The 14980-nt window shown below is 41.9% G+C and overlaps 1 protein-coding gene across 1 annotated transcript; it reads left to right on the forward strand.

The window, feature by feature from the left end:
* Positions 1 to 13030: 13030 nt before the first annotated feature.
* On the forward strand, positions 13031 to 14249 carry LOC135553724 (large ribosomal subunit protein mL64-like). The gene is made up of 2 exons (XM_064985671.1): positions 13031 to 13440; positions 13848 to 14249. Exons 1-2 carry the CDS (start codon positions 13040 to 13042, stop codon positions 14140 to 14142), a joined length of 696 nt encoding a protein of 231 aa, XP_064841743.1. The 5' UTR covers positions 13031 to 13039; the 3' UTR covers positions 14143 to 14249.
* Positions 14250 to 14980: the final 731 nt, after the last annotated feature.

The raw sequence follows: 14980 nt of genomic DNA on the forward strand, positions 1-14980 counted from the left end.
CTGAAATGTATGTATATGATTATTTGAATATCTGTCCAAAAAAAAGTTGTGTATAGTGTTCACAGATTATCATTTGCAAGAACATTGGATTCATTTGTTCCAGAAAAACAAAAAGACCAGTTTGTCCCTCATTCTGCCATACAATGAGACACTATACCTAGCCCTTTGCTTAGTCAGCTAACCTTATGTACAAACACCTAATACCCTAACATGTGTGGAACTATAGGTCAACTTAATGTTTCCATAGCTTCTTAAAAGGCCCAGTGCAGTCAAAAACGTGAAATGACTGTATTTTTTAATGTATAAATGTTTCCACACTATGAGGTTGAAATAAACTGTGAAATTGTGAAATTATCACAATTCCCTTGGTGTATGTTTTGGCGTGCCTTGTTGTCATCAATAAGAACGAGAGTTCCAAACCTCTTTGCCAATAACAGTCCTAGCAAAATTGTTGCTTGAGAAATTGGTCTTTGCAAAGAAGCTATTTTTCACAGTAAGGTACTTAATCGTTACCCAAAAATGATTCAATATTGAGATAAAAACGGCTGCATTGGACCTTTAAGGAGAAGCTTCATTGACCACTGATGTCCTGGGAAAGATGGAAGGCAAATGGATTGTCAAAACTAATAAATGTAACCACCTGGAAGAGACTCTTAGTCAGCCTGGCCAAATAAATACATTCAACACTGTGTCTGACAGGGCCGTTTGGTGCTTGGCGTTGTACAGCATGTGGCCTACAGATTAAAGCTTCAAATTAGGCTCTCTCCTGTTCATACCATGAATGCACCCTCTGTTTGACTACAAGGCCTGGGCGTGAGAGAGTGGAGGGAATAAGAGGTTTATATCTCCTCCTGTACTGAGGGGGCATCCCATTATGATAGAGGACCAGGGGAGGGCTTGGTCACAAAGGGTTAAACCGGAGTTCTCTTTTCACCACAATAAACAGGATTGGCTTCTTTACATGTGGAAAACAGCTCCAAACAGATTTCAGCACAAGACAGGTGCCAGCATTACCATCTGCTTTGAATTTTACCCCCCCTTCTCTCTCTCCTCTATCCTCATATACCACCCAATCCCACTTTGTCCAGCTCTCGCTCTCTCCTGTTCTCTTCCTACCCATCATCAAGCAAGGCTCATTCTCTCCCTGCCTTTGCGGACACTTTTTAAGTACCTGGCTGAAAAGTGAAGAGAAAGCAAATAAAAAGGAATGAATTTAGATCACACACACACACACACACACACACACACACACACACACACACACACACACACACACACACACACACACACACACACACACACACACACACACACACACACACACACACACACACACACACACACACTTTCCCTTCAACCGATGTACAAATCAGTAAACATTGGAGGCCTATCATACTAAAGTTATCACTGTAGGCCACTACAGGTTTCAGGGTGAGGAGTTAGGCCTGGAACTATTAAGTGTCACAATTTGAGATGAAATATTGAACTCCCATCGCTAAGTTGTAATTAATTATACATAATAGCTTTAGAGGACTTCTACCGAACAAGACAATGACTGCAGTCTACATCCCATAGCTCCCTAAATGTTTCTTAAAGTCGGTTCATGTTATCCTTAGTTGAACTCTTGGCTTAAGGTTCTCACTCACTGGTTTAGTGGAGGCCCGTCAATAAATCACCTGTAAATCTGTTGTTTTTGCCTCAAGTAGAGAATATAAAGCATTCCAACATGGTGAGATTCCCTTGTTGAATATAATATACTGTATTTCTGTGAAAAAAATGTTTTGTCTCCTATAGTCGAATTAAGAAAATAGCATAGTTAAAATGAAACCATAGTGTATTTTGTGAGCTTACCCAACGTTGAGGGCCAAGCCTAATTTACCGTGCGGTGCCTGTAAATTGGAGTATTATTACTCTAACCTGTGATTTGCGCCTTGCCGGCACAAAGCTCCCGCTAATGAGCCCATTAGGACAAAGGAGAGTCCTAAACAACCAGAAGAAAATAAACAAACCAGGTGACAATTTGCTACACGGTAGAGTTGAGACTTTGTCGTCATAAATCCACAGCCATTTTCAGCTTGTGCTTTGGTTTCTTCTATAGGTCTACGTCATTTGAGTTAAACAGAGAGCCCCAATATTTTTGGGGAGGCTAAGAGAGACTTTTTGTCTATCTTGCAGGTGCAGTTTTCAAAAGCAGCCCAATTGCCAGGCACTTTTTGGCCGATCTTGAGCTGCTTGCGGTTGAGCTGCTTGCGGTTGAGCTGCTTGCGGTTGAGCTGCTTGCGGTTGAGCTGCTTGCGTTTGAGCTGCTTGCGGTTGAGCTGCTTGCGGTTGAGCTGCTTGCGGTTGAGCTGCTTGCGGGGCCATTTGTTTGTGTACTGGGTAGCCTATTTTATTTACAGAACGCAGTCTTCAACACCTTCACAAGAGGCACGTTTCAAGATTGTCTCTTGCCTACTATAAACCTGTACCAGTCAGGATAATGAGTGTGTTCAAGTTTCTAAAAGTACAGTCAGGGGCGTCATGTACACCAACAATCTGAGGGGGCACAAAGCTGTAGCGGTGTGTGGGTAAAATCACTAGGGAAGACATTTTACAACCTGTGTGTTGTGATAAGTGTGCTGTTTGCAGTATAACATGTTAGTTCATATGCCTTACCACTGGTATATGACAACTATCACAACACACAGGTGAAGTCCACAAAGCATATTGCATGTAACAAACAGTTACATGACCTACAGAATGGTCAAGCAAGTTAATGTTTCCTGATATTTTTGGACTACTGAACAACTATTGATTTAGAACCACGTATAGTTACCGCAAGTCACAAAGAAAACAGGAGCTGCCTCCACTAGTCCAGCACCATTTCAACTTCATCAAATCATCTCTGCTTTGTCTAATACAGTAACAACTAAAAGATACACAAAACTATTTAGTCCAATCAATGTAAGCTGTCCATGATGTGGCTGACTTCTCTGTGTGTGTGTTCGTGCAAGTAGAAAAACATGTTGACTCACCCTACTTGTAGAGAAACGTCAATGCCCTCCTCCTCTCTTTCATACATACAGCAGCCTACACGCTTGTATTTTTTGTTGTCCTGGGCTACCTGGCTAAAATGCATGCTCGCTAGCCTAACTTCCTTTCATGGGCAACGTTAGCTAGTTAATATTAGCCTACTACATCTAACTACATATTGAACTTCCATCCTCTCAGGCCAAGGGCACAATGTATGAATATATGGTTGGATCAGAATCGTCATTATAATCATTGGTCAGTACAGAGAATTAAGTAAAACCACAAGTCCAAATCCCTATCTCCATCCATAGCCAATTTAGGAAAGGGCCAATTTTAGCTAGCTAGCTAACCACTGGAGGACAATGAGATGCAACAATTTAAGTTGTTTCTGTCATTGACATATTGCTTTCGATGTGATGTGATTGGTGTGAAGCCAAATCCAAACTGGCTTCCCTTGACACTTTGTTTTGGTGCACCAGGACCATTCACAGTTGGGCTCACTCAGTTTACCTCAACACTGATTGGCTGTAATTGTATACTTTTTTTATCAAGGGAGGCCAAATGCTCACTGGCTTCGATTGCATTCAATGCTACAGGCGGCAACAATGTCATCATCTTTTTGACCAGATAGCATGAGATAGAAGACCAACACATACAGAGGGGCGCTGTTTCGCTTGCTCGGATGCTTTCTCCGGTGAGATTCATTCAGCCTATTGCGAATTGAAGGAAAATTACAAAACACAGAAAGACTAAATATGAAAGAATAATACACACAACTGGCACAAAGTACGTGAGGATGGCTGTGCGGTGGAAGTAAAATCATTTTTCATTTTTCAAACACCTGAAACAGCTTTTTCCTGCAATCTAGAGCTATAATCATTTTTGCTTAATTTTATGTCAAAAATATGTTTATTTTTCTGCACATCTAAGCATACCTCTTGTGTTGTCTGTATCTTCCTGACTGGTGGCTATTTAACAAAACAAAAAGTAAATATGTTTCTATGCATCTCTGCTAAAATCTGGGTAAAATACTGAAAGGAATGTTAGTCTTCTTCAGTACATTTAGCAATTGCTTGGTTTCCTAAAGTCTCCCAACCTTGCCAGCAGGTATGCCAGCTAAGATAGTTAGACAAGCTACTCTAACTTCATTGATACCCTGAAATGTCTTCTTGATAGGTTCCCAACCTCATAACTAGCTATCTGGGCTAAAGCCAACTTCATAAAATTGCTAAGTGGCTTGTAGTATTACAGAGAAACAACAACAAAACATCTGAGGTGGCATGTGCCCCTGTGCCTCCAATGGGCATGACACCTCTGAGTGCAGACTGACCATATCCCAACCTGCCCATGCATAAGTTGGCCTGCTGTTGATGGAGAGGTCATTTTGCAATAGATTCATTTTTTTCTGATAATCACAACAGCTGAAAAGCAATATACTTACGCCTACTTGCAACACAGTTATAGGCCTTTTAAATGACATGACATGCCAGTGGCCCTGAAGAATGTATAATCTTTCAATATAGAGATGGTGTGTTGTTCCCCAATGACAATTATGAATTATTGCCCACTACTTTCATTCTCTTCTTTGTAGGGTGTGTGAGAGCGTGACACCCATAATCTTGATGTGCATGCATGCATAGTTAGCATATTTGTTAGTGTACTGAGCAGCAGTGCTACTCTGTGTGGCTACTCTGTGTGGCCAGTTTGCATCCTCAGCTGCTGCCTCTAATTCGCAATTAACTGGACAGAGTCGTCCTCACTCTCTCAGCAGATGGTTTGGGAGCTCCACATTTGTGAGCAAGTCCATGTCTATTGGTTTAGAGGCAGCGGTGGGAGGTAAGCATTGCCCAATGTTCTGAGTCTCGCAGCTTCATGTGCAAGCACAGATAATAACAAAAAAAAACTTGAAACCTCAAAGATCAGGAAATCTCAAAAAGAGCTTCTCTGCCAAGCCTTCCGTAAAATCCTCATATCATTCTCTGTATCATCGTTAGAGGCGGCCGTTGGTTTCATTCCAGAGTAATCCTTGAGATTATATCCGTGCATGGTGGACAATGGACATATTGTTTTGATCTTGTTGCTGTAATCCAGATCAGTGCTTCAGCACCATATGCAGTAGGCTAGAGGAGGCCTCAGTCAGCAGAACTACGGCATAGACATGGTCTGTGTTGATATTGCAGCACTGTGCACCACATGTGGTTCAATTATATATATATATATATATATGAATGTAAAATACATGATTATAATATTTATTTAGGGAGGTACTATCAACCAAGTCATATTTACCATTCAAGTAGATGGTAAAGACAGATATTTCTGACAGTCATAAACACTGCAACATCATGCATTCACATTTCCCAAAAATACAACATGCACACTGAGACTAAGTGTTACCCCACAATTTTACAGAAGGAGAGTGAAAACAAGGAGGTGATGAGGCCATCTGTTTTACTGTATAATCTGGAGGAGTCACGGCTCATAAAGAAAGAGAAGACTAAGGCCAAATTGACAGTCGGTGGATGGGATGTCATGTGAGCCAGATGGATTTGCCTTGAGGAGAATTTACCCAGTGTGCACAAGTCCAATCCAGCTGAATCACTGCACTCAAATTTAATGTTTGGTTCTGGTGCTGCACTGTGGTTCCGCTAATGGAAACACCAAACATGCTGCTGTAACATTGGTTGACAAGGGCACCTTGGGTTTGCAGATGTTCACGCTGATGACAGATGGTACCTGTGCGGCTAAGGGAGCGATGGGGAGATGTCTGAACCAGCCTCGTGCCACCTGCACTCCTCTTAAACTCCCTCCCTGCACCACATTCCCATAACCCAAAACAGTGTGTGTGAGTGTGTGTGACATTACTCAGCGCTGTGGGATCACAGGGTACCAGGGATTGGCACGCTGCTACAGACAGTGGGTGTGTCTGAATCTCTGGTTGGGTCAGGTAATACAGGCAGGACAAGCTGGTGGCTGGAAGTCCTTCAGCATTTCCACTTCCCTAGAGATGGAACATACAACATCATATGAGGTCAAATCTATCTGCCACATCAAGCTTCAGATCTCAGGGTTTGCTGGGCTCTAGATGTAGGCATATATATTTTCTTTTGTAGTGATAAAATGTCATAACCTGCCAAAAATGTCTTACTGAAGTGGAAGTATAAAATGTGTTTTCCCCATACCGGTATAAAGGGATATGGAAAATCAAGAGTTCTTAGTTATCAAAAGTATACTGTAACTTGAGCTGATGCACAGGCAGTAGTGATCACATTTGTTGTCAACATTTACTCTAAAACAGAATTAAATGCAATTCTGAAAACAGGCATGGCTTTTTCATCATGACCACACAGTGAAGTGATGGGTTGATACATAAAGGGGTGCCATCATGACCACACAGTGAAGTGATGGGTTGATACATAAAGGGGTGCCATCATGACCACACAGTGAAGTGACGGGTTGAAACATAAAGGGGTGCCATCATGACCACACAGTGAAGTGATGGGTTGATACATAAAGGGGTGCCATCATGACCACACAGTGAAGTGATGGGTTGAAACATAAAGGGGTGCCATCATGACCACACAGTGAAGTGATGGGTTGATACATAAAGGGGTGCCATCATGACCACACAGTGAAGTGATGGGTTGAAACATAAAGGGGTGCCATCATGACCACACAGTGAAGTGATGGGTTGATACATAAAGGGGTGCCATCATGACCACACAGTGAAGTGATGGGTTGATACATAAAGGGGTGCCATCATGACCACACAGTGAAGTGATGGGTTGATACATAAAGGGGTGCCATCATGACCACACAGTGAAGTGATGGGTTGAAACATAAAGAGGTGCCATCATGACCACACAGTGAAGTGATGGGTTGATACATAAAGGGGTGCCATCATGACCACACAGTGAAGTGATGGGTTGATACATAAAGGGGTGCCATCATGACCACACAGTGAAGTGATGGGTTGAAACATGAAGGGGTGCCATTAAAATGCACGGTGTGCCATGTGTAAAGAGACAAATGACCAGCTCTTGAACCACAGGAAACAGAGAAGGGGAAGAAGGGCTGTGAACAGAGAAGAGACAGTAATTACCCCCATTCATCTTCATGGGACCCCAGCACCCTGTTATGGAGACACGTCCCTAGCGGAGTGCATCCCCACGTTTGATAAATCTCTCCTTAAATTATCCACCACCGGTAGATAGGGCCTCCATCACTCCTTACACTACCATTCATCATCTCATTAAGAGTATGGGCCAGGGGTGGGTTGAAGACTCCCAACATTGTGGGAGACTTTGAGCTCTACCAAAGACAAGCGGTATGGGGTAGTTACGGGTAGGTTATGGTTGTTTATGGTAGGGCTACGTCCAGTCACATTGGATAATGATTTAAAAACAAAAAAAACACAAATTGGTTAAATGCAGATGCCATTTTGGGGGGAAAATATTTTGATCACTGGCCACTATCCCTTTACCATTTGAGAGATACCTATGTTTCTGCTACTGTTGCATTAGGTCAACATGTAAATGTAATAGGAAGCCAAATATTTTGTTGTTTGAAATTAAATCTATCATGAGTCTGTATTTATGTATCCATGTATGTATCTCTGTATTTGTTTACATATGCGAAGAGGATCCATTGGTGTGAGTTAATTTGGTTAAAATGCAACAGTGATTATGTGACGGCACACAGGAAATGCAGTGACATTAAAACTGAACTCTTTGCTGCAAAGTGAGCAGAAATAAAGGCTCTCTCTGGATTACCCCCCCCCGACCCCCACCTCCCACCCCCCACGGCCCAGGTGGATTAATCTTTTTAAAAGCCACAAGCATCTCTCTTTTTCCGCAGACACAGAGGAGCAGGGCACTGAGCCCACGAGTCCCGTAGCGCTCCAAACACATCACTAACCGGATCTCCATGTGGTACATTCATTACCGTAAAATACGCCGCCACTCCCCGCTGAACGCTCTACACTCACCGCATTTTCGCCAGCCCCCCTCCCTCCATAAAACCGCTTACGCCGACAGTTCTGAATTGGGCTGTGTCCAAGTTTAACATTAGTGGGTGGGAGCTGTAAGAGTGATCACAGCCACAAATTATGCTCCAGTGATAGAATCTGCACATGGATTATTCCGTACTCTACAGTCAGTAAACTCTCTACCATGAAGACGCACGCTGGTTACACCATTGACTTACAATACAGTAAAAACCACAGTCAAATATCCCTCCTCTTTCATTTGGATGTGATATCTCATTGTCCTTTGAACTTTACAGTGATCACTCAAGTGATTTATCAAGGTCAATTGACAAATGTTAACTCAAAGCAAGATCTGAATTGATATAACAAATGTGTCATAGTTCCTCCAAAAATGTTGCAGCACAGCCTTCTCATCCAATCAGTTTTGTTGTTGCCTTTTTATTTTACAGTATAAACAGTAGGACATCACTGCTGGTAAATTGTATATTTTTAGATTCACTGCGCTTTTTATTTGGAATTCGTCTTCATAGCTCGTTTTAAAGAGGAGATGCTGACAAATCTGATTCTTGGTGACAAATTCTGGACGAAGTACTTTTCATTGTTTATTTCCATCAAGAGAGGTCTATATTTGGGCCCATATGATTGTTATTTCTTCTTTGTCAACAAATATTAATGCTGACTATGCAAATGTTATATCAAAGCCAAACATGGTGTGTGTGTGTCAGTGAAGGCTCCTCAGCAGAGGAAGGGGAGGACCCTCAGTGAATTTCATAAAAAAAACAATTGTAAAACATTTAAAAATGTATCCTTTTTTGATAAAACATACTAAATATAATCACGTCACCAAATAATTGATTAAAACACACTATTTTGCAAAGAAGGTCTACAGTAGCCTCAACAGCACTCTGTAGGGTAGCACCATGATGTAGCCGGAGGACAGCTAGCTTCTGTCCTCCTCTAGGTATATTGACATCAATATAAAACCTAGGAGGCTGATGGTTTCCACCTCCTTCCATAGACTTATGGAAGGAGGTGAAAAATAAATTGATGTGGGTCTAGGATGTCAGGTAATGTAGAGGTGATATGACACTTGACTAGTCTCTCAAAGCACTTCATGATGACAGAAGTGAGTGCTACGGGGTGATGGTAACTGAACTAAATTACTTTTGGGAGAGGGAGAGATTGAATATGTCCGTATTCAGCCATATTCCCAGTCACCTTGCCATGGTTAAATGCAATGGTTCGCGCTTTCAGTTTTGCGCGAATGCTGCCATCTATCCACGGTTTCTAGTTAGGGTAGGTTTTTATAGTCACAGTGGGTACAACAATTCCTATACACTTCCTGTCAACTCAGTCAACGTATCAATGTTATTCTCAAAGGAAACTCGGGAACATATCCCAGTTTGTGTGATCAAAACAATCTTGAAGCATGGATTCCGATTGGTCAGCCCAGCATTGAATAATCCTTAGCACGGATACTTCCTGTTTGAGTTTCTGCCCATAGGAAGGGAGGAGCAAAATGGAGTGATCAGATTTGCCGAAGTGAGAGCACGGGAGGGCCTTGTAGGCATCCCAGAAGTTGGAGTAGCAGTGGTCGAGTGTTTTAGCAGTGCAAGTACCACAGTCAATGTATTGATAGAAATTTGGGAGAGTTTTTCTTAAATGTGCCTTGTTAAAATCCCCAGCTACAAAAAAAATGCAGTCTCAGGATATGTGGTTTCCAGTTTGCATAAAGTCCAGTGAAGTTCTTTGAGGGCAGTCGTGGTATCGGCTTGAGGTGGAATATATATATGGTTGTGACTATAACTGAAGAGAATTCTCTCAGGAGGTAATACGGTCTGCATTTTATTGTGAGGTATTCTAGGTCGGGTGAACAAAGGGACTTGAATTCCTGTATGTTATCACAATCAAACCATTAGTAGTTAATTATAAAACATACTTCTTTCCAGAGAGATATTTATTCCTGTCTGCGCGATGAACTGAGAACCAAACTGGCAGTACGGACTCAGATAGTATATCCTGAGGGAGCCATGTTTCCGTGAAACAGAGTGTTACAATACCTGATGTCTCTCTGGAAGGAAATCCTCGCCCTGAGCTCGTCAACTTTATTATCCAGAGACTGAACATCAGCGAGTAATATACTCGGAAGTGGTGGGTGGTGTGCGTGTCTCCGAAATCGGACTATAAGTCCACTACCTCTCCTCCGCCAGCTGTGTTTTGGATCAGTCTCTTGAATCAGTTCAATTACGAACAAAGGATCCGATTCAGGAAAGTCGTATTCCTGGTTGTAATGCTGGTAATGCTGGTGAGTTACCATCGCTCTGATATCCAAAAGTTCTTCCCGGCTGTATGTAATAACAAAAATCTGGGCAAAAAATTTAAGAAATAACACAAAAACAAACAAAATATTGCAAAGTTTCCTAAGAGCTAGAAGCACAGCAGCTCTATCCATTTTGTAACGCTCGTCTGATGAAGAATGAGGAGTGGACCAAAGCGCAGCGTGGTACATGTTCATGATTTTTATTAACTCAGAACACTTTGAACAAAAATAACAAAGCGAGAAACGACCAGTTCTGTAAGGTAACTAAACAGAAAACAACTACCCACAAAACACAGGTGTGAAAAAGCTACCTAAGTATGATTCTCAATCAGAGACAACAATAGACACCTGCCTCTGATTGAGAACCACACCCGGCCAAACACAAAGCAACAGAAAACATAGAAATAAAGAAACTAGACTGCCCACCCTAGTCACACCCAGGCCTAACCAAAAGAGAGAATAAAAACCTCTCTATGGCCAGGGATTGACACATTTTGATGTAATCATTAGTTCCAATGGTAGGACATTGCAATATATAAGCTATACACAGGCAAGAGTGTGTAAGGCGGCATTGAACGTGTCTCAGTCTGTGCAAGTGTCACTGTCTGTCACCTAAAAAAAATGTTGACCTGTGCTCACCTACATTGTAAACTTTCATTCATAGGCTAGGTTGTAGCAACCACATGATGGTTAAAGGGAAATTAGAGTATCATGTAGTAGCCTAAACCTATCACATTGAACTGGGTGAATAGAATATGACAGTCATCCAATATGCTGTAATAGAAATAAGTCCATGCTCAAGAAAAAAAGTGTCCTCCCTCCTCTTAAACGGCACTGACTGCCACTGTGTGTGTGTGTGCGTGTGTGTGTGTGTGTGTGTGTGTGTGTGTACTAGTAGGTGGAGGTAAATGTTTATCCTGGCATCCTGCTGAAGTGACCAAACTTAATGTACATCTGTACACCATGTGAAAACTCACAAGACATAATTATAAGATTAAATGAGCACAATGTAGAAGGGGTCACAGGAATGAGGAAGGGTATAGTGACACTCATGCAATTTAAACATTCATTTTACATGTGTTTATAAGAGAGTGGAGACATTTTAATATTTAATCAAAAGGAAATATGAATGTCCTCTATAGCTGCACTCACTGGGGTTGGCAAACACTGAATCAAACCTTATGCATCTCCATCTCTAATCTCCATGGGAAGTCATGTTTGGTGCCAGGGCCTCCTGTTTTTCCCATCCTCTGCCAACACTCCCCAGTAGATACCATGTACATTATCCTCATGCACACCATCACTTACCTCGATGTCTTTCCACCAGCAGGCAGGAGGTGCTTGTCCACTAATGTGGTTCAGTTATTTTCTCTCCTTTCCAACTCAACTCATCTTGTCCACACAGTAACTCTAGAAGTGAAGGTCCCTGCATAGAAAATGAGTTTGGGTTCATGTTAGTCAGTTCATATTTTGTTATCTATTTACAGATCCTCAGATCATTTTGATATATTTTGTGATAACTAGATTGGTTCATCTTATGATGTCCTACTTAATTGTAATCTTTATCTTTATCTATAATCTTTATCTATCAGAAATAGACCAAGGCAATGTGCTTGCCATGCCATCCCTTATATTCTAACTGCTAACAAGCCTATTTGCCAGTGACTGACATTGATTTGATCCCTAAAGCCCTGAGCTTGGCACTGAATTGTTCCTAAGCAAATTAAGCCTCTATCATACCCACCCCCACCCCCACCTTCACCCCTCTCCTCCTCCTGCCATGGGAACCCTACATCTTTAATGATGATGTTTTGAGCAGATCCCCGCAACACAAAAGCGGTGACATCTGTCTCAGTAAGTGCTGCACTCAAGATCCCCCCATTTGTTCTATCTAAAATAAAAGAGTTGTGGGAGGGAGCTGCTAAAAGAGGAAAGCAGGGAGAAGTTGAAACAAAGAACCTTTCTTTCAAAGTGTGTTTTCTGGATAATTCCCCATACAGCATTCCTAATGTTAAAAAAAGGTGTTAAGAGTTTATACTTCTCTCCTGGTTCTGGTTTTGGCTCTGTTGCCCACCAGCCCACTGCTGGTTCCAGGCCCCCTTGGATCTTGAAAGGACATTTTCCCCAGATTAATTTATACATTTGAAACTCAAACCTATTGAAAAATAGTTTAAGCTAAAAGTGGCTTGCAAGAGCGTATGATGGTGGACTCATGAGCGATGTTGAGATGATCATCATAATTTAGGTCTGTGGCAGAATTTAACTTCATAAGAAAACAAATAAGTCAGTTATTGAGCATAGCTCTATTTCAAATGCATATGAGCTCTTAAACTAGTGTTACCTTTTCCAGCATGACGTCCACTGATAAGACTGATTGGATACATTACATTTACATTACATTTAAGTCATTTAGCAGACGCTCTTATCCAGAGCGACTTACAAATTGGTGATACAACCGACATTCTGTCGCATACGGTACAACTTTTCAAAATGAAGGCAATTTTGACCTAAACTTCATTATATGCTATGGATAAAAATTTGGCAACACAATAATATTTGTTTTAATTATAACACTGACTGGGCCTATAGCCTAAGAGTTGATAACCTCTATGATCATCTTGCTTATGACGATGGCAACAATAAAGGACAGGCGATGTTGTAGTCAGCTATGAGCAATCAAATGTGACGCAACGAGGGTCCTCCGAACTTTGCCACAAAAAATGGCAACCTCCATGTTGTGTAGGAGGACAGCAATATTTAGCTGGGCTATTCGAAGGGTTTCACCCTTAAAATCGTATGATCCTGCCAGCTCACACTGCGGGCTTCTACATCAGATAGCAAATTATAACCCCAAACCACTGAAATTAAATTTGAAAGATCCATACATACCAGATAAGGAAAGCGAGAAAACTCCGGAATGGCAGAAGACAGCGAAGTATGACCGCAAGCTATTCGGGCGGTATGGCTCTTCGTCTGGAATCGACCCTGCAAAGCTGTGGCCCAGCCATGCCCAGCTCGAGGAGATGATAGCAGAGGAGAGGGAATGGAACCCTCCGCTCCAGGTGATGCTGAAGAACGTCGAGGCGAAAACGAAGGAAGCCAATGCGAAACGTCTCGCGAGGTAAACAGCCATGCTAATACTAGCTATCTTTTTAGGACCTGTCAAATGACATGTTTGTTTCTACGCAACGTGCTATACTAGATAACATTGAGAGATTGAGAATGGTCGTTACTGCATGACATTTGCCTATATGACAAGGCAACTAGTTACATGGGCATGACATCTCTCAATGAGAGGCCTCATGTATGTATGTATGTATGTAATGTAATGTAATGTAATGTATAACATAAAAATGCTCAACAGTCTGATAGGCTTTGGTTCCAATTCATATTGTTCTTTGGTAGTGTTGTGGAAGTACAGCATTTCCTTGACAGGTGGATAAAGCTCTGTCTAACAATACCTTTTTTATAGTAGCTTTTATAATGACCTGGTACATGGCGAACACCCCCTCCAATCTTCTTTTGCAGAGAGAAACTGGTTGCAGCCAATATGGCCAAGATGCCTAAGATGGTGGCTGACTGGAGGAAGGAAAAACGGGAGGCGAAACAGAAGTTGAAAGATGAGAAGGCCCGTCGTGAAAGGCTGCTAGCCGAGGCCAGAGAACGCTTTGGCTATGCTATGGACCCCCGAAGCCCCAAGTTCCTGGAGATGGTCAGTGAAATTGAAAAGGAGGAGAAGAAGAAAAGGAAGCTGATGAAACGTAGACTAAAAGAAGAACAGAGCCACACCCCTCCTGCTTCTTTGGCTGATTCCTCGTCATAAGGCACTGACTTTGTAAATATGACTATTTAGTCAACTTTGTAAATGTATTGTTGTCAACTGTGTTTTGAGTTTGGCTGCTATATTGAATAAAACGCACTAGAACTAGGTCTAATGTCTCATCATACTTTACTGACTGATTATACTTTACTGACTTTTTTTTTTTACTGAGTTGGACTAGTAGCTAGTATAGGAAGAATGATTGTGTGATATTAACATGTTTATTGGAAAACAACTAAACAATATTAAAAACCTGCAAAATCCCACCACATTTAGCAATTTGGCAAACTTTTCTTATCCGGAGGCACAGCAGGAAAAACAAAATCACAATCTTGACTAACAGTCTGTCCTCACAGATTAAGGGAAGCTGTATGTCACATTTGACCAGCAGTCCTCTGTGGATCGCTTATAGATGCAGGGGTGGCGGGCCACATCGTTCTGTGTGTACCAGTTGTAGAAGTATACTACATGGTTGATCCCTGGCGGTAGAATGACAGGAGTAGGGGTGGTGTTGTGCCTTTCTTGTTAACTGCTGCAAAAAGCTATACTCTGTGGGGTTCCGTGCAGAGGCCAGGGTTCCTTGCAGGTTGTTGCAATGAAACTGCATGGTGCCACTCCGAGTTCAGAGGATACAGTTTCTGATGGCTGAACTAGCCATCAGGGCAGTTCACAGACGTGGTCTACGGTTGTGAGACCAGTTGGACAAACTGACAATTCTCTAAAACGACATTGTAGGCAACTTATGGTAGAGAAATTAACATTCAATTATCTGACAACAGCTCTGGTGAACATTCCTGCAGTCAGAATGCCAATTGCATTCTCACTCAAAACTTGAAACAGT

This window comes from Oncorhynchus masou, chromosome 14, assembly GCF_036934945.1.
Source record: "Oncorhynchus masou masou isolate Uvic2021 chromosome 14, UVic_Omas_1.1, whole genome shotgun sequence".
Lineage (NCBI taxonomy): Eukaryota > Metazoa > Chordata > Actinopteri > Salmoniformes > Salmonidae > Oncorhynchus > Oncorhynchus masou.

Excerpts from the sequence above, each read along its gene's own strand:
- LOC135553724 (XM_064985671.1), top strand. The coding sequence starts at position 13,040 with ATGGCAACCTCCATGTTGTGTAGGAGGACAGCAATATTTAGCTGGGCT. Across the intron at positions 13,441-13,847 it reads AATGCGAAACGTCTCGCGAG|AGAGAAACTGGTTGCAGCCA; the intron begins GTAAACAGCCAT and ends CTTCTTTTGCAG.